This window comes from Terrapene carolina, unplaced genomic scaffold (assembly GCF_002925995.2).
Source record: "Terrapene carolina triunguis isolate 2854851 unplaced genomic scaffold, T_m_triunguis-2.0 Scaffold93, whole genome shotgun sequence".
Taxonomy (NCBI): domain Eukaryota; kingdom Metazoa; phylum Chordata; order Testudines; family Emydidae; genus Terrapene; species Terrapene triunguis.
Genome location: NW_020664444.1, coordinates 29,888,145 through 29,908,504, shown reverse-complemented (window position 1 = coordinate 29,908,504; position 20,360 = coordinate 29,888,145). Strand labels below are relative to the sequence as shown.

The 20,360-nt window shown below is 44.6% G+C and overlaps 1 protein-coding gene across 1 annotated transcript in view; it reads left to right on the top strand.

Moving 5' to 3' along the window:
• The window catches only part of LOC112116624 (syntaxin-binding protein 4-like), a 112,549-nt gene that overhangs the window by 78,286 nt on the left and 13,903 nt on the right, over positions 1-20,360 (top strand). The window contains exons 12-18 of the mRNA XM_026650783.1: positions 3,714-3,811; positions 8,324-8,420; positions 9,237-9,364; positions 10,178-10,270; positions 11,813-11,878; positions 16,054-16,242; positions 17,194-17,310. Of these exons, the coding sequence (XP_026506568.1) occupies positions 3,714-3,811; positions 8,324-8,420; positions 9,237-9,364; positions 10,178-10,270; positions 11,813-11,878; positions 16,054-16,242; positions 17,194-17,310 (788 nt within the window). The remainder of the gene's footprint in view (positions 1-3,713; positions 3,812-8,323; positions 8,421-9,236; positions 9,365-10,177; positions 10,271-11,812; positions 11,879-16,053; positions 16,243-17,193; positions 17,311-20,360) is intronic.

Below are 20,360 nucleotides of genomic sequence, written 5' to 3'. Positions count from 1 at the left end.
ATACCTCTTGCTTTCACGTGTTTTTTTTTTTTTTTTTTTTGCTTTGGTTTGAACAGAAGACTCCCTCCTTGCAGGTTTCTCTTCTGGCTGATGCTTGAGACTTACTATTTAAGATAAGAGCAGGTTAGAAACATTTCCAATTTTGAAAAATTTCAGTGGGAACATTTTTTCCACACACACATCAAACATATTTTTTGCGCACACACACACAAACACACATTTCTTCCACTTAAGATCCCACTTCATATAGTTCTGAATCCCAAAGTGGCTCGATCTATTTGCACATTCAACACTTGAGGGCAATTTTCAAGCAAGCACAAAAATCAGCAAACTCAGCTTAAGCACACAAGTAATCCAAGGCATGCATGAAAGTTGGGGTTTGCAAATGTGCGTGCGCCAACCCCGGCCAGTGTGATATCTGCGTGCTTGTTTCAGATACATGCTAAAATGCACATGCTCTATTTTCTCCAATGGAGATTGTGCATTAGTTGAAAATATAGAAAGTTTTGAGGAAGAAGAATCTGAGCCCTCTGGCTGATCCTGAGGCATTTCTGGCTTAAATAACACATTCCCAGCTCAATATTTTCTTTTCCTTTAGGCATTTTGAGCCCCTACTCTATACGCTCAGAGATGTTTGTATTTGATTAATAAGAAAAAGAAAATGAATAATATCTACAGAAGCACATCTGATCTGTTGGGCTCATGGTTCTGCTCCCCCAAGAAGTAAATGCTTTATCTGCCATGCTGACTGTCCTTGTCCATTTCTACATCTGCTAATGCTGTCAGACTACTCTGCGATACACAAAACTATTTTGAGACAGACATTCATATGGAGTAATGTTCCTTGGGAACTGAGGTCCTAATTAGCCTGATACTTTGAATTGATGATATAGCGAAATAGTCTTAATCAGTATAAATGTCTCTCTTCTCTTGCCATTTGGGCAGTTCATAAAAAGAATTACTGCCCTCAGTGATGTGATGGCAGGTAAAGTCGCACTGGGATGAGTTCTGGCCTCACATAAGTCTTCACTATTCTCGTTGGAGTCTGTGGAAATTGCAGAGATACACACAGTTCAGGGGCCCAATAGATAATCTTCAGCATGATACCGTAAACTTTATTCTGACACTGTGGGTGCACCGCACCAGGGATAAAGGTGGGGAGTTTATCCCATGCTAGCTAACATGTGGTAACTAATATGTGGTAAAACATCCTAGTGTGGGCAAGGCAGTTTGCACATGTGACCAGGTATAAGGGGAACCTACAGGTTACCTCAACCAACCACTGTGTGAAAGCTACCCCTGCCTTAGCCACACTAGTTTTCACTATGTGATTGTCACCACGCTTTAGCTACCACCTGGTGAAACCCCACCTTTCTCCTAGTGCAGACAAAGCTTACGACAGACTCTTTCCCACTCCCACACTGCATTCTGCATTGGCGTTCGAGAAGAGATCCTTTGGTCGAAACAAGAGAGAGCTGCAGGCAGGAAGGTCTGTTAAGGGCCCTCCACTCTGAAATATGCTTCCGCACACTGGTAAGGCCCCAGACCTGCTTTGTTAACCCTCAGGACATGCTGTCAAGAACATATTTCCTCTTGAAGGGGAGGGTCTGAAGGGATGGGCCAAGGCCAGCCTATGGGGGGCAGTTGTTAGTTAGTCTATCTACATAGTAGACCTGTGAGGCAGTGTAGTCTGGTGGACAGGGCCCTTGACTAACTGACTAACTGTCTGTCTGTCAGTCAGTCAGGCAGACTGGGTTCTATTCCCAGCTCTGCTATGTGACCCTTGGCAAGTCACTTCTCCTTTGTGTCCCCCTCCCATCTTTTGTCTGTCTAGGCTGTAAATTCTTTGGGGCAGGGGCCGTCTCCTGCTCTTTTTCTGTACAGCGCCTCGCACACTAGGACCCTGATCTCAGTCGGGCTGCTAGTCATACAAATAGTATAATCTAGGCTGAGAATCATCTCAGGCAGTCCATTACAGATGTCTGCTTTTTATAGCGGGTGTTATGAGTGCAGCGAAGGGCACAGAGTTCTGAACAGGCCCCATTATACATTGGAATAAACAAATAGTTTTGGGGGGACAGGAGCTTAGTCTGAAATCTGAACAAGTCACTGGGGCCTCTTGACTGATCACCGGTGCCTGGTGGCCTTCAGGATTGCCTGGGATGTCTGTGTTGAGAGTTTATGAGCAAAGCCGCATGGAGCTAATCCCGATTAGCAAGGAGTTGAAGGGGAATGATCTGCCCTTGAACCTACACAGCATGGGGCTGGGTGACCAATCCAGTGAACCCATTTATTACCTCAGGCCCTGCTTCCCAGCTGCTGGCATTAGCGGGACAGATAAATATCAGGATTAGGAGGATTACGCTTGTGACAGCACCTCTGCTGCTTTTCCCCTGTGTTTCCATAAAATCTTCTCTTCACCTGAGAGTCACAGTGAGTGGCATTTTTTCAAAAGTGCCTGAGTGAGTTAGGAGCATGTGTCTCACTGATTTTTTTTCAACAGGACTTGTGCTCCTAAATCCCTTGTGCTTTGGAAAATCCCACCCACTAATTTAAAACAGCAGGAGGTCCTTAAGGCGATCTGGGTATCAGTTTCTTTGTTAACCTGGGCCCCAGTTCCCAGGCATTGCAAAGATGAAAGAAAATGGCTCTTGGACGCTCTTCTATGGACACGATCCTGTACCATAAGCCCTTTTTGTTATCAGATTCAAAGAGCTTCATTAGCAGGATCTTAAAAGCAGCGGTGGCATTACCCATTTTTAGAGTCCATCTGGGCCTCCCCTTAAATGAGCAGCAGTTTCTGCAGTCCTCTTCTGCAGGGGTCTGTTGAGGGCTGCAGGAATTAACTGAATTGTGGGATTTTCCTAAGCACAGGTCCCACTGAAGTCAACGGGACTTGTGCTCCTAAGTCATTTGGGCACTTTTGAAAATGCCCCCTGTAATGAAGAGCAGATTTTCAGCGGCCGGGTCTCTCTCCCAATGCCTCAGTCGTTTTCTCTGACGGAGACACTCTACCGTTTCCCTTCTTACAATACAATTTCTATTGTGGACACAAGCACTCTCCAGCCTCACCTTAACCGTACACCCTGCACATACTATGCAGCCTGCCCAGCCTGAGTGAAAGGGAGCTGGTGCTTTTCATAACAGTAACACAGGGAGAAATCCTGCAACACGTTTTCTTGTGTGTTTTTAACCTGTGTTTTCTCTCTTTAATGGGAGTTGGGAACACTTCTCTGAGACCACACTGAGTCCAGCACTTACATAAACCTTACTTTGAATCTGGGTTAGAACTCCTGGGCTAAGGGGCCAGTGGTGGATTTTTATAAAACCTCACTGGTTGGGTTTTGGTTTTGTAAAACCGAAGCATAAATTGGGGTGGTCGGAATCCAGGTTGAATTTTATTCAAATCACCAAAGTTCAGAGTCCCAGGCCTCATATATAAACTTCTGGCCAAGATTTTCAGAAGCGACTTGTAATTTTAGTTGCCTTCATTTGTGATGCCCAAGTGGAGATTTTAAAGTGTCCTGGTTTTCAGAGAGTGCTGAGCACCCATCCTCTGAAAATCCTGGCCTCTGATTTTAGCCCATCTGTACTTGAAACATATTTCATGCTATGCCAAAGCCCTCAGCTTAGTTTGGGACGCGCCTTGTCAACATCTCTCTTCCCCCCCACCTCCCATGCTCTTCCACTAATGATTGCTTAATCTTATTTAGCACCTGCTTCACCTTCTAGTCAGAGAGCAGCTTCGGGCAGCAAACCGAAAGTAGCACTGGATCCCCATATTCGACTCAAGGATGGGAAAGTTGAACTGGTAAGTTAAAAGGCTTCCTGCCTTGAAATTGAGATTTTGTGCTCAATAAAATGATGAGGGCTCCCAGACTACATGGTGCCAGCTCCTCCTACTTCTTTCCAGCTGCTAAATTGCATTAAAAGAAGCTAAAACTACATAAGCACTTCCCTCATATTGCTTTTCCAGGAAGGAAATTGCTGTAATTTGTACGAGGATGGTTAAGGGAAGAAGGACCAGGTGATGGCAAATGAGAGAGGAGGTGGGGCCAGGTGGTGGTAGATGGGAGGGGAAGTGAGGTTGGATATTAAGTTGTGGTTCATGCTATGAAAGTCTGAGAACCACACCACACTAATGTTAAGATATCCAGGCAGTCCCAGGTCAAGCAAGATTAGGGATTGAAACAGGTCTTTACTCATGGGTCTCTGCCTGCCTCAGAGATCATTTTGTGGGCTCCAGTCCAATTCAGCATTCCGTGTTAATAGAATGTCCTGCTTGGAGACAGCTGCTTCTCTGCAGGAATAGGTGAGGTGCCTTTGGAGATAATGGGCCAAAAAATGTTGACGGCCAGAGGAAAACATAAACACAAAATAGAACAGCAAAAGAAAGAACACTTCCTGTGTCTTCAGATCTTATAGGCAGCAAACCAGGATGCAGGGGCAAATTCAGTCCTGGTCTGAAGGCTAGAGATGGTTCAAAATTTTCAAAGAAAAAGTTTATCATTCAAAAATAGCCCTTTTTGGGTGTTTTTAGAAATATTTCAGTTTTTCAACAAAATCAGAAATGAAAAAAAATTACCATATTTGGTTTTCTCTTGCTTGCTTGCTTTCCTAAACGGCTGAAATCCTGTTTTGTTTTCCTGTCATTTAAAAAAAATGGAAACCAGGACACAAAAATCCTGCCAAAAAACATTACAAATGAAAATTGGTCAAGTTTGAACCCAAAATGGAAAAATATTCTGATTAGTTTATTTGTTTTGCAAACCTGTTTTTTCCTTTTTTCTTCTGGTTCTAATAAGGAGGACAATTGTATTGTCTTAGTGGGAGTGTCATCCTGGTATGCCACATCTCAGTTGGGGCCATTGTCTTTACCATAATATTGCTGGGTTGAAATTGCCTTCCAGATAGATGACTGGATAAAACTGTACTCCATTTTTGTCCTTTGTTTGTACAGCACCTGGCAGAGTGGGGCCCTGGTCTAGCAGTAGGGCTCCTAGGTGATACTGCATACAAATAATAATAATGGCTGAGCTCCAAATCCCAGTGGTAATGGTTTGATACAGACTTCATTGCATTTGTGAATATACAGTATTCTAGTTTATGGGTGAATGTGGCATCCCATACATACCAATAGGCAATATATTATTCTGTGGTGTCCAGCCCCAACCCACTAGTAACTGGCATTGGTAATAGTGTAAAACATTTTAAAGAGACCATGAAGCATAACTACCTAAAAATGATGCTGATCATTTTATTGCATGCAAGAAGCTAGTAAGTTCTCTTGCTGTTTGTTTGTATAGCAAGGAGCAAGGTCATTATTTGCAACTCCACAAGTACACACGCACTCTTGGCAGCTGCAGGGCAGGTGAAAGATCAGGACTGGGAGTGCCAAGTGAGAGGATCTCGATCTTGAAGAATGATGGAAAAGTTGGAGAATGATTGCAATAGGGCTTTGTCCATACCTGGGCATTGCCTTATTTACTTTGTTTTGTAATTTTCTGTCTTTGCTCAAGCCATCTAAAGGTGGAAAAAATGTTTTGTTTTTTTTTAGGCTGTTAATCTTTGGCAATATGCCATTTATTTTATATGTGGTGGTATATTCTCAAATCGGTGCACAGACTGTACCTTGGTGTCTATGCACTGAGATCCCATGGACGCACATGTGGAGCTGCGAATATATCTAGGTTTCTCAGCTTGAATCTTTCCCAATTCTGTTGCACAAGCATTATGTTCGGGCTCATGATGACGGTGTCAATGAAAGGCATTGGGGTTAGTATGTCGCTTGCTTTCAGGAGAGATTAAAATACCACAAACCTAGTCTAACAGAATCTGGTGCCTACCTGTTTGCATAGAATAAATCTATAGCACTGGGTCACGTGACCTAATCTGCACCTACATCATCTAGTGCTGGATTCAGTCTGCTCCATCTGATTCCCCTTTATTCTAATCCAGAACCTGACCTGGGTGTATAGGGCTATTAATAGACACATGAGTCATAGTTCAGGTAATGTGAGATACAGACACAGTGCTCAAAACATTGATTACATTATTAGGATCACAGAGCTCATCCAGTACAATTAGGTTCAAGTCCTAATCTGATTAATGAGATAGAGGGATAATAGGCTTCTACCAAACTATCTGAACAGGTCTTGTGAAAAAATGACACTGTTGCACCATATCTGAGTTCAGTTTGCGGTCAAGAAATATGTGCGCCATTCCTCCAAAATTCTGAGATGTAGAGGATGCCAGACCTGAAACAGGGAAGACACAGTGTGACAACATCACATGGATTAGAACCTACAGGCATTTGAATTCTCCTGGCTTGGCTTTTTGTCCAGAGAGCCCCTAAAATCTCCCGTGTCCTCCTATAGCAAGGTTATTGTTGGCACTAGTGTTATACATCTATAGAGAGCTTTTGATTCAGAACGACCCCCCTTCCGCTATCTATGGGTCCAATCCTGCTCTCATTGAAGTTGAGCACTTTTTGCTATGATGGCCTAAATTCTCATTACACTAACCTACACACATTTCATGGCCCCTTCATACTGCTAGAGCCATATAAGTGGGCCTTAGTGTAAGAGGACGTCTACACTGAAACTGCTACAGCTGCAGCTGCGCTTCTGTAGCCCTACAGTGTAGACACTACCTAAACTGACGGGAGGGGTTTGCCTGTTGGGGTAGGTAATCCCCCTTCCCAAAAGGCAGTAGCTAAATTTACGGAAGAATTCTTCCATCATCCTAGCGCTGTCTGCACCGGGAGTTGGATCGGCACACCTATGTCTCTCAGGGGTATGAATGTAGATGTAGTTATGCCAGTGTAAGTTCCCCGTGTAGACCAGCCTTAAGCAAGAATCAGGCCCAATATAACAATGTGTCAAGATGTGCTTGAAGTGCTGAGGATCTAAAGAATGTTGTGGGGTTTTTCCTAGTTAAAGTGTTTTGATAAACAAAACATTCCAATCCTCTTCAAAGGATGGGGACTAGAACTTACTGGTGACTAAATAGTGAGGCCTAATTAACTTGAGTGTCCTTTGGGTTTCTTATTCTCAACCATTTTATATCAAATATGAACACCCCGCCCACTCGTACTGTATTTTCTTGTAATGTGATGGATACAGTCTAGAAATGTACCACCCACCCCAAGGTTATCTCCCCACCCAGGCTTTTGGATAGGTACAGTGTCTGTCATGAATATCTGGTTCTGTTGTTCCTGTTGGAGCTGATACAGCTTGCTGGGCAAGACACACCTTTTCCAGGCATAGAGGCTAGCGTTTGCTGCCACCTCATGGTGGACGAAGCAGTTGCCTTTTCAGTTTGGAATCCCAGGAAAATCAGGAATGTAGCATGTGGGTACAACGTTTCCTGCTAGAAATGCACGATGCTTCTCATTTAGAATTCAGGGTTGTATTTTCTCATTGGTCTCTACTTATTCTGGCTTTAACACAAAGTTGCTTCATTTATAAGGAGCATAGCACACTTTGCCTTGCACTTTAAAAGCTGTGTTTCTGAATGCCATTTTATTTCCCCCAAGAGGGATTCTCCAAGGTTGTGGGCCCAAGCTGGAGAAAATCCAGAATTTCCCATGTGTCTATCGGTTAGAGAAGGGGACAATACATGGCTTCTAATCTAGGCTCTGTCACTGACTTGCCACAGAACGGGACCGTGCATTAGTCACCTAGTCTCTGTGTCCCTCAGTCCTGTCATGTATAAAATAGAAATAACATGGATTTGTTTGTCTGTGTTGCTGCGGTGAGATTTGATTAATTAATGTTTGTGTCTTCTACACAAAGTAAAGAAACCAAAGAAACAATAAATAATAATAACGTAGCTCTTTGACTGGAAGGCCCCATGGAAGCGTAAAGTATTATGACAATGCCTTCTGCAGAGAAAAGCAGTGAGACTTGTATTGTTTGCATGCTCTAACCACGCCAAAGACTCATTCTGGGGAGTGAGAGAGCGAGCATAAATGGGAACCTGAAAGGAAGCTGAACTCTTAGCAGCACAGCCTCAGCTGGTGGAAATTGTCCATTGGTTTCACTGGAGCGAGAACAGTTTACATCAGCTGAGGATCTGTCCCATACTCCGTATGAAGTGCTCATGGGAAGAGATCAGAAGAGATGCAACATGGTTCCAGATCTAGGTGCGGAGGTGACATGGAGACCTAGGCCAGACCTGCTCCATGAAAAGTCATGTTTACGGTGTGAATGATGATGAACTTGATGATAAATCCAGCTCAGACTGCCCTCCCCCCAACTCCTTCCAGAAAACTTGCATTCCTGTGGGGGTTATTCTGTGGACTTGTTGCTTCTGTTTAAAGGTGCTGCAATATCTGGGTCTGGATGTGACCGAGGAGAAGAAGAAGCAATTACGGCAGAGTCTGATCACAGATTCGCAGGGAACAGTGGCCTATGGAGGTGAGCAGGTGCTGCTATGTGCAATATGAGACAGAAGGCGCATTTCATCCCTGGTATAACGCCATTGACTGCTTTGGGACGTGAGACATACCACCTGGGAGGTAACAGCTAGAATAAAGAAACAGACACGACAAATCCTGTATCTTGGCAGGGAGTTAGACTAGATGACCCTTGCGGTCCCTTCTAACCCTATGGTTCAGTGCCCAGACAGGTTTTAGTTCAGATGCAATTTATTCAGTAACTGGTCACACAAGGAAAAGGCCTCTGACTGGTCCACATGTAAAATGGGAGTAACAGAGAGGGAGTGCACAGGCCCCTTCTCCTCAAACCTTCAGCCTGCTCACCAGCAATGGCAAAAGGAAGCTGCAAAAACAGAATGACAAACCTGCTTTATGTGGGCTGGCAGGAAATTGCTGCCCTCTAAGGTTTGGTCACGTAACTCCTTTGTCTCTGCACTGAAGTGCAGCATTGCTTCCAAGTAGTTTCTCTGATGAAAATGCTAGGTGGTGGTTGTGGGGTTTTTTTTTAATCCTAAGCAATGCTTTCTAGAAAATTGGATAGAGGTCTCTAAACCATGGCTAGCAAAAGCTTACTGCATACTGACCCTGTATTCAACATACAGAGATTTGGGATGGGATAGAGAACCTTCTCTCTGCTGGAGGTGGTTGGGTTTGCTATAATGTTTGTAGTGATGGAAATGAAATGTATTACCTTCTCCTGGATAATCTGTGGTTTCTGTGAAAGTTGGCTGTGTAAACTCAGTTCCAGGCGCTCTCTCCTCATACTGTGACTACTCTCTCTCTTTTTCTCTCATAGATTTTCTTCAAGCACTCAGGGATCTGCTGCAAGATGAGCTGGAGGAGGCTGGCCTTGATGCCGGTTCTGTGCTATTCACTCAGCACGAAGTGGCCAGTTTATTGGATACATCTGCTTTTCACTCTCTGGTCAGCCTTAGCCAAATACTGTTTCTTGCTTCTCTTCCTAGCCTACTGCACCCTGCCTTGGTTCCAAAGCTCCTCTCAGATCAAAGACCTTCTGGGTCTTTCTGTGAGCTGACGTAAGAGAAAGGTATATACCATAAGATGATTTGGGACCAAGTAGCTGTGTCCTGGATTCTTGGTCTGGATGATAGCTGTAAACTGTAGAAGAAAACAGCGACAGTGCTATCTTTCTCCAAAAGGCAGAGAAGGCAAAGACTAATGGGCTATCTTTCACTTATACTTTAGTTATAGAAAAGAGAGGCTAGAATTTCATCCCTTAATCATAAAGCTTAAAGGAAATCCCATAAAAGACCTGACTTCCCATGCTTAATGAATAAAAAAAACCCCTATGTAATGGTTTGAAGAAAGCTGCTGATGTCAATTTTCTAGCCATACAAAAGAAAAAATTACCACAGTAAAGCCATTCAAGATATTTCATTGCCTAAAGAGGCCATTTTATGTCACTTTGATGGTGATACAGAAGGAAAATTAGCCATGGTGAATCCATTCCAGCTATTGTCACTTCAGTAACACAGTGAGAATTAACCATTGTTCCAGCTGTCTCATGGCGTGGAGCCTGAATTCCTATGGAATACAAAACCACAATTAGATTATTTATTGTGACACTTATGTCATTTTGTAAAAACACAAACTGTCTGAAAATTATTTTGAATAATGATTGGTCGGGGTATGTCAAAAGTATTCATACGTTGTAACCACATGCTCATGGTGAAAGATAAGCCGAACTCACTCACCGTGTGCACCAATGTGTTCCAGACTTTTGACTCCGTCAGCTGTACCGACGGTGAGGAACTGGAACAGCTTCAACTGGAAATGACAGATCTGCGGCAGGAAGTCCAAAGGCTGAAGGTAAGGCTTATCTTTTGAGCACGTTTTTCTGTCCTAGGCGTTTTGCCATAACTCAGTTCAAATATAGTGGATGTAACAGTGTGACAATTAGGCAGGTCTTCTGTGTGTATCAATCCTTTACGTTTCTAGGCATTTGTTGGAGGCAGCCACCATTTTGCGTTCAGTTCAATGCGCGTTGTCAAGGTTCCTTCCTCACTCTGAACTTTAGGGTACAGATGTGGGGACCTGCATGAAAACTTCTAAGCTTAACTACCAGCTTAGATCTGGTTTTGCTGAAACCACTCCCAAGTACTAACTCCCTTCCCTGGGTAGCCTTGAGAGACTCCTCCACCAATTCCCTGGTGAACACCAATCCAAAACCCCTTGGATCTTAAAACAAGGAGGAATTAATCATTCCCCCCTCTTTCCTTTCCCCCCACCAATTCCTGGTGAGTCCAGATCCAATCCCCTTGGATCTTAAAACAAGGAAAAATCAATCAGTTTCTTAAAAAGAAGGCTTTTAATTAAAGAAAGAAAGGTAAAAATCATCTCTGTAAAATCAGGATGGAAAATAACTTTACAGGGTAATCAAATTCAAAGAGCCCAGAGGAACCCCCTCTAGCCTTAGGTTCAAAGTTACAGCAAACAGAGGTAAACCCTCTAGCAAAAGGAACATTTACAAGCTGAGAAAATAAAGATAAACCTGACACGCCTTGCCTGGCTGTTACTTATAAGTTTGAAATATGAGAGACTTGTTCGGAAGATTTGGAGAGCATGGATTGATGTCTGGTCCCTCTTAGTCCCAAGAGCGAACAACACCCAAAACAAAGAGCACAAAAAAAAAGCCTTCCATCCACCAAGATTTGAAAGTATCTTGTCCCCTTATTGGTCCTTTGGGTCAGGTGTCAGCCAGGTTACCTGAGCTTCTTAACCCTTTACAGGTAAAAGGATTTTGGTGTCTCTGGCCAGGAGGGATTATAGTATTGTACACAGGAGGGCTGTTACCCTTCCCTTTATAGTTATGACACGCGTTGTTACAGAGGAGACACGTGTATGGTGCATCCTCTCATCGAGACTTCATTTTTGTTCTTTCTTTGATTTTTTTCCTTAAAAAAAATGTTTAATGTGCTGAAAGGGTATGGTCACTCTTTTTTAAATGGAAAACCCTAAAAGAAAATAAACATTTTTAAAATATCCAAAACATAACACAAATAATTCACATCTCATATTAAACCTAAATACACCCCCCACCCTCCTGATCTAACCTAATATTGGCAGCTCAGCTGTTAAAAGCATGATGATGACAAGGTGCATTTTTCAGATACATACAAGCTGTAGCCAATGAAAGGCAGTTTCCGAGTAAGAGTGCATCTAAAAATATGGCTGTTGTAGAGGAAAGCTGCAAGTCCGTAGTTGTGACTAGTGAATTAATTCAAGAAAGTCTTATTTCCTGCGTTATTCAGGAGATAGCCTAGGTGATCACAGTGGTCCCTTGTTGCTTTTTCATCTGAGTGAATGTGCTGTCAAACATGATGCCTGACCAAGTGAAAATCTTCCTCCTAGTCTCTTCTGAAGGAGGTGGAAAGCAGCAAGAAGTCAATGGAATATGAACTTCAGAGACTGAACCAGGTTAGTTTAGGGGTTACTTGTGAATTGTCCAGTGGAGGCAGTAGCCGGGCTCCATGGATGCAATCGCACCCACAGAAATCAGGCCCAGATGTGCCCTTCTACAGGCAGGGTTGCCGGGGGTGGGGGCAAAATCACACCTCTCAAGTGTCCTGCACCTGTTGTTTCCATTATCTTAGCCAAAGTGCAAAAGCAGGCTCTGTTTTAATGTTCTCTGGGGTATGTTTACGCTGCAATAAAGAACCCACGACACCGAGTCTCAGAGCCTGGGTCAATTGAGAGGCTCTTGAGGCTCGGGCTGAGAGCCTGAAAATTCACAGTGTAGACATTTGGGCTGGAGCCTGGGCTCTGAGACCCATCCCCCTCGCGGGGTTTCAGAGCCAGACTCCTGCCCGAATCTGAACGTACATAAGAACGTCCATACGGGGTCAGACCAAAGGTCCATCTAGCCAGTATCCTGTCTTCTGACTGGCCAATGCCAGGTGCTTCAGAGGGAATGAACAGAACAGGTAATCATCAAGTGATCCACCCTTGTCGCCCATTCCCAGCTTCTGGCAAACAGAGGCTAGGGACACCATTCCTGCCCATCCTGGCTAATAGCCACCTATCCTCCATGAACTTACCTAGTTCTTTTTTGAACCCTGTTATAGTCTTGGACTTCACAACATCCTCTGGCAAGGAGTTCCACAGGTTGACTGTGCATTGTATGAAAAAATACTTCCTTTTGTTTGTTTTAAACCTGCTACCTATTAATTTCATTTGATGATTCCTAGTTATTGTGTTATGAGATGTAGTAAATAACAATTCCTTATTTACTTTCTCCACACTAGTCATGATTTTATAGACCTGTATATATCCCCCCTTAGTCGTCTCTTTTCCAAGATGAAAAGTCCCAGTTTTATTAATCTGTCCTCATATGGCAGCCGTTCCATACCCCTAATCATTTTTGTTGTCCTTTTCTGAACCTTTTCCAATTCCAATATATCTTGTTTGAGATGGGGTGACCACATCTGCACGCAGTATTCAAGATGTGGGTGTACCATGGATTTATATAGAGGCAATATGATATTTTCTGTCTTATTATCTACCCCTTTCTTAATGATTCCCAACATTCTGTTTGCTTTTTTGACTGCCGCTGCACACTGAGTGGATGTTTTCAGAGAACTATCCACAATGGCGCCAAGATCTCTTTCTTGAGTGGTAACAGCTAATTTAGATCCCATAATTTTATATGTATAGTTGGGATTATGTTTTCCAATGTGCATTACTTTGCATTTATCAACATAGAATTTCACTTGCCATTTTGTTACCCAGTTTTGAGAGATCCTTTTGTAGCTCTTCATAGTCTGCTTGGGACTTAACTATCTTGAGTAGTTTTGTATCATCTGCAAATTTTGCCAACTCACTGTTTATCCCTTTTTCCAGATCTTTTATGAATATGTTGAATAGGACTAGTCCCAGTACAGACCCCTGGGGGACACCACTATTTATCTCTCTCCATTCTGAAAACTGACCATTTAATCCTACCGTTTGTTTCCTATCTTTTAACAGTTACCAATCCATGAGAGGACCTTCCCTCTTATCCCATGACAGATTACTTTGCTTAAGAGCCTCTGGTGAGGGACCTTGTAAAAGGATTTTGAAAATCTAAGTACACTATATCCACTGGATCCCCCTTGTCCACATGCTTGTTGACCCCCTCAAAGAATTCTAATAGATTGGTGAGGCATGATTCCCTTTACAAAAACCATGTTAACTTTCCCCCTACATATGAAGTTCACCTATGTGTCTGGCAATTTTTTTCTTTACTATAGTTTCAACCAGTTTGCCCAGTACTGAAGTCAGGCTTACCGGCCTGTAATTGCCAGGATCACCTCTGGAGCCCCTTTTAAAAATTGGCGTCACATTAGCTATCCTCCAGGCATTTGGTACAGAAGCTGATTTAAATGATAGGTTACAAACCACAGTTAGTAGCTCTGCAATTTCACATTTGAGTTCCTTCAGAAGTCTTGGGTGAATACCATCTGGTCCTGGTGACTTATTACTGTTTAGTTTATCAGTTTGTTCCAAAACCTCCTCTAATGACACCTCAATCTGGGACAGTTCCTCAGATTTGTCAGCTAAAAAGAATGACTCAGGTTTGGGAATCTCCCTCACATCCTTAGCCATGAAGACTGATGCAAAGATTTCATTAGTTTCTCTGCAATGGCTTTATCGTCCTTGAGTGCTCCTTTAGCATCTCGATCATCCAGTGGCCCCCTGGTTGTTTTGCAGGTTTCTTGCTTCTGATGTACTTAAAACAAAATTTTGCTATTACTTTTTGAGTCTTCAGCTAGGTGTTCTTCAAATTTCTTTTTGGCCTTTCTAATTATATTTTTACACTTCATTTGCCAGAGTTTATGCTCCTTTCTATTTTCCTCACTAGGATTTAACTTCCACTTTTTCAAGGATGCCTTTTTACCTCTCACTGCTTCTTTTCCTTTATTGTTTAGCCACAGTGGCACTTTTTTGGTTCTTTTACTATGTTTTTTAATTTGGGGTATACATTTAAGTTGAGCCTCTATTTTGGTGTCTTTAAAAAGTTTCCATGCATCTTGCAGGGATTTCGCTTTTGGCGCTGTACCTTTAATTTCTGTTTCACTAACTTCCTCATTTTTGTGTAGTTCAACTTTCTGAAATTAAATCCTACAATGTTAGGCTGCTGAGGTGTTTTCCCCGCCATAGGGATGTTAAATTTAATTATATTATGTTCACTATTACCAAGCGGTCCAACTATATTCACCTCTTGGACCTGATCCTGTCCTCCACTTAGGACTAAATCAAGAATTCCCTCTCCTCTTGTGGATTCCAAGACTAGCTGCCCCAAGAAGCAGTCATTTAAGGTGTCAAGAAACTTTATCTCTGCATCCCATTCTGTGGTGACAAGTACCCAGTCAATAGGGGGATAGTTGAAATCCCCCATTATTATTGAAGTTTTTATTTTATAGCCTCTCTAATCTCCCTGAGCATTTCACAGTCACTCACTATCCTGGTCAGGTGGTCAGTAATATATCCCTACTGCTGTATTCTTATTATTAGAGCATAGAATTACTATCCATAGAGATTCTATGGTACAGTTTGGTTCATTTAAGATTTTTACTTCATTTGATTCTACGCTTTCTTTCACATATAGTGCCACTCCCCCACCAGCACGACCTGTTCTGTCCTTCCGATATATTTTGCACCCTCGAATTACTGTGTCCCATTGATTGTTCTCATTCCATCAAGTTTCTGTGATGTCTATTATATCAATATCCTCATTCAATACGAGGCACACTAGTTCACCCATCTTATTATTTAGACTTCTAGCATTGGTATATAAGCACTTTAAAAACGTCACTTTTTAGCTGTTTCCTATTACATGATGTAATTGAATGGGACTCTTTTTCATTTGACGGTTTCTCATCAGATCCTACCCGTATTTTATCATTTTCCATCCTCTCCTCCTTACTAGCACATAGAGAATTTCCATTAATAGATCCTCCCCTAAGGGATGTCTCTGTCCGAACCACATGCTCCTCCGCACCTATCGGTTTTCCTCCAGCCCTTAGTTTAAAAACTGATCGATGACCTTTTTAATTTAAAGTGCCAGCAATGTGGTTCCATTTTGGTTTAGGTGGAGCCCATCCTTCCTGTATAGACTCCCCCTTTCCCAAAAGTTTCCCCAGTTCCTAATAAATCTAAACCCCTCCTCCCTACACCATTGTCTCATCCACGCATTGAGACCCTGCAGTTCTGCCTGTCTAACTGGCCCTGCATGTGGAACTGGAAGCATTTCAGAGAATGCTACCATGGAGGTCCTGGACTTCATCAACATCTACATTGCAATTTTTAGCCCTGCAGTCCAAGCCCCAGAGACTGATCTGGGTGACCTGGGCCAGCCGCAGCCATGCTGCGACTCCTTTATTGCAGTATAGACATACCCTGGGAGGTGCATGCATGTGTGGGTTCCGGCCCTTTGCCACAATTACGTGGAAGTTGCAAAGGAAAAATATTCATAATAGATGAAGGTTTTCTGTATGGTACCATGGGAAGAACAGCAGCAGCTTTACTATGAGCAGCTCCAGGAACGCTGATGGGTTGATATGTCGGTGGCTGGTGGGGATGCTGTGTTAACTAACTCTCCCTGCCGATTCCAGAAGGCGCTGGACTTCCTATCTGAGAACCGGACCCTGCACAGCAAGCTGCAGGTGGCGGAGGTGGTGCAGCAGCAAGCTCACAGTGCAGAGCAGGACTATGAGGAAGTGATCCACTTGCTAGAGGCTGAAATCACTGAGCTGAAAACTCAGCTGGTAGGGAAGAAAACAAAGCATGTCTCCGAAGCAGAGGTAATGTACCCCCACGGCCCAGGAGGGGATGGCTGGGGACTCAATGGACCAGTTGGAAAAGCCTCTGGCTCTTACTTTTGAAGCAAAATGTAATTGATAGATTGAGTGTAATTTGTAAAACAGAGGCTGGCAGAGTCCCAAGGCTCATGTTGATATTTAATATGACTTCCAGTGACCAGATCAAAAGAAAAGGTGTCTCCACAATAATTAACACCCAGGCTAGTTCCACTGCTAATCGCCATTGCTCCACTGACACTGCATGTGCACTAGCTGAGAATCTCACCCCACCCTCCATCCCTAAGCTCCAAACTCAGGCAAAAACCTCAGAAGAGAGATGTGTCTTGTACCAGGCCTGAAGGTCGATGATGGAGTTAGTGGGCTAGCATGAGGAGCAGATTCCATAATGGGGGCCTTTCATTAAGAATGCCCAGCCCCCAGGTGGTTCAATCTAGGGACTGCTACCCAGCTGAACATAACTATCATGAGTAATGGAGAGAACCACAAGGGAGCCAGGTCTCAGACTGAGACCACACTAAGGCAGATTAAGGTGCAGGCCAGTAGACATGAGATGTGTCTTTGCCAGTTGCTCCTACTTAGGAAGGGCAGTCCCTATATTTTAGCTAAGTACTTTATTTCTACTTGCTCTGCCCCTGCTCTCCTCGTCTAATGGAATTGAAGTTGCATCATCCCTTTCTGTCCTGTAATTGGCCCGTTTGTCACAGCTGTGGGAGCCCATAGTCTGTTCATGCCCCTGTCTTTTTCCAAGCAGCCCTGAGAACAGTGCTGGTATGAATGTAGCCCCACTGCCACTCTGTGGGAAATTCTATCATCACTGAGGACCTAGCTGCCGTCCGTGTGTTTTCAAGCCTGTTGTTAAGTTGGTTCCTCCAAGGGCCTAAAGTGGGCTGATGCTATCTCCCTTCTCTTCCCACCTCCTTCTTTCCGCCTCAGGGAGACATTCTGGAGCTGAAAAGACGGCTGTCCCTGGCAGATGGTCAGTTGCGGAAATCTGAAGTCATGCGGAAGCGCTTGGAAATCTGCAACAGGAAGCTGCTTCTGTTTGTGCAGGTGAAGTATTGAAAAGTGGCCACTATCTATGGGAGCCACTTAGCTGGTTTACTCTGCCTTCTGTTACCATGGCAGTCAAAATCACTTTCTGTTCTAGATGTTAGATCCTTTATTCTTCCATTGGATCCTGGAAAGATGCCCTCTGTTAGTGTCAGGAGAACCTACTCAGTACAAACCTCCCTAGAACTTACACGTGAGGGAGCTCAGTATACCCAAGGGACTAAAATCTGCCCTCTTTTATCGTATCCAACCCCCAAGAAGCCCAGAGACTAGACCCAGAATTCTGATGGTCCCTATTGTATTCCACTGAGGGTTTAGCAAGCGCACCATGTGCCCCGAGTTGGAGAATGTGAAGGTAGTGTCTGTTGGTCTGGGCATGTGCCCAGGCTCGCCTTGTGGTTTCATCCAAGGTGATAAAGGGTGGGGACCACATCTCCAGTTCCTTCTCACCGCTGCTAAAAGTACTGTGCCTTCATCTCTTATGCACCTTTAAATACATTGTAAATAGTTTTTAGAATTTTAGAGTTTTATAGAACTTTTTAGCTGTTTTATCGTAATTTTAGTGAGCAACGTAGATCGATCAGGGGTTTGTTTCTCTACCCCCTCCTCCCTATCCTCTGTACCCAGGAGCAGGTACCAGACTATGCCCAGAACACTGGGCTTCAAACTCTGTGCCTCCTGCCCGCGTTCCCTTTTGGTTAGCAACAAACACCAACACTACCTCTACTGCTTGGGGGAAGCTCACACTGCATTCAGATGTAGTATCTGCCAGTCCTTCCAGAGCTGTACCCGAGAAGGCTGGGCTCCCTACCTCTGGAAATACCTCATGGAAGTTGTCATCAGGCCTCTCTTGGACCTAGGCCAAGGGACCGACCCCCCCGTACATTGGCCTGAAACCGCAGGGAGTGTGCCTCCTGCTACCAAATCCAAATCTGGCACCAGCGGTACCACCACCATGGAGCCCAGGCTGGGGCCCAGTCAGGAGGTAAAGAAGCCATACCTGTAAGCATTGGAATAAGTCTTCCTCAAAAACGAAGAAAGTGGATGGTCCTTCCATGAGTTCGAGCCAGGGAGAAGGAGCACTCTAAACCACATAGACACGACAAGAAGTCCCACAAGAAAGGTGATCCGGCAGTCCTGGGCGCTGGACCACAGGGACTGTCAACATCAGCGCTCCCAAAGACGCAGGATTTGCCCGCTCCGGGGAAATCTGCAGCACCACAACCAGTTCCGAATAAAGAAAGGGTACCTCTAACACCAGGGAGATTGAGAACAGTGTTTGAGCCCAGGATGTCTTCGCCTTAATGGAACTGGGTTCACCATGCTTGTTGGGACCCAATACTTTTAGGGAGACTGTTTCCCCCCCTTATGATATGATGATATGCCACCACTGTGAGACCCCTCGCCTCCTGCTCCGACGGTCTACATACTTTCACCGGCTCTGACGGTATCGCCAGTGGAACTGGAGCCCACCTTCTCATCCTCTGATAAGTTGGACGCTGGAGAGGGACCATTGATGTTGTACCAACTGTACATATACTCAGGAACACTATCCCAATCTTGGCAACATCCTCCACTCCAACCACCATGGAGCCACTGGTTCCCCATGGGGACCACCTCAACACCCTCTGGATCCAGCCTTCTGGCCTTATTGGGGCCCTGGTCCCAATACCCCCCCTCAGAACCTTCCCAATCCACAATGGAGCCTTCATCTGCCTCCCCATTGAGGGCCCCTTCTAGCAGGCGCTTGGATCCGTTGCTGGAGGAGAATCCCCTGAGCCTGGCTCAGAGGGTGCTGCAGGAAACAGTGAGATTCCCTTTCTCTTCCCCAGAGGAGGCAAGGACTACAGCGTCCTCTTCACCTGCACACGACTTTAGGCAGTTCCAAGAACTACAGTGCTGAGTCATGGGGGAACTCCACATTCCCCTAGAGGAAATCCAGGATACCCAGCACCAACTAGAGCAGTGGTCCCCAACCTTTTTGTGGCCAGTAGCACATTCATGTTTTCAGAAGAGTGTGGCAGGTGCCAACAATTTTTCAAGGCTTATTTTGTATTTGTACATTAAATAATACGAAAAACATCATATTTAATATTACATAATAAATGAATCTAGAGAGAAGCCGGAGAGAAGCCGCAAGGACAGAGAACACCGGCACCCGCAACCCCAGAGGACCGCGGCTTCTCTCCGGCTTAAGCTGTGGCCCCACACCTGCCAGGGACCGAGAACACCAGCGCCCGCAGCCTGCAGCCCTGGAGTTCTCTGTCCCCGGCAGGCGCGGGGCCGCGGCTTCTCTCCCCTGCTGGGCATTAGGCAGGCACACATAAATGCCCCGGCGGGCGCCATGGCGCCCGCAGGCACCGCATTGGGGACCACTGAACTAGAGTCACATTGCCCATTAATGATGCCATTCTTGAACTGGCCAGGACAGTATGGCACACACCAACCACGTGCCCGCCTACCCCCAAAGGGGCAGAAAAAGTCTACTATGTTCTGGCTAAGGGGTCTGAGCTTCTTTTTCTCACATCTAACCGTCCTCCCCCAGCCCCGGAACTTCCTGGTGGTCCAAGCAATGACTGAATGAGCCAGACAACAACACCCACTCCACACCATCCGACAAGGAAGGCAAGTGTTTGGACCTTTTGGGGAGTAAAGTTTTTCCTCAGCCAGTCTCCAATTCAGGATTTTGAACTATCAGGCGTTACTAGCCAAATACGACTTCCTGAATTACAGCAAACTGGAGGAATTTGCTGATGGACTCACACAACTGGACCAGACTTGTTTCCAGGCGATTGAGGAAGGGAAGCTGGTGGCCAGAATAGCGCTCCAATTGGTGGTGGATGCGGCAGATACTTCTTCCAGGGCTCTGGCTATGAACAAAGTTGTGCGTAAGGAATCTTGGTTCCACTCTTCCGGTTTCCCTCCGGAGGTGCAAAACAGTGTTGCAGACCTCCCCTTTGATGAATCCCATCTTCTTAATCAAAAGATGGATGATTCCCTACATACCCCCAAGGACTCCAGAACCACCCTTCACTCGCTGGGCATTTGCT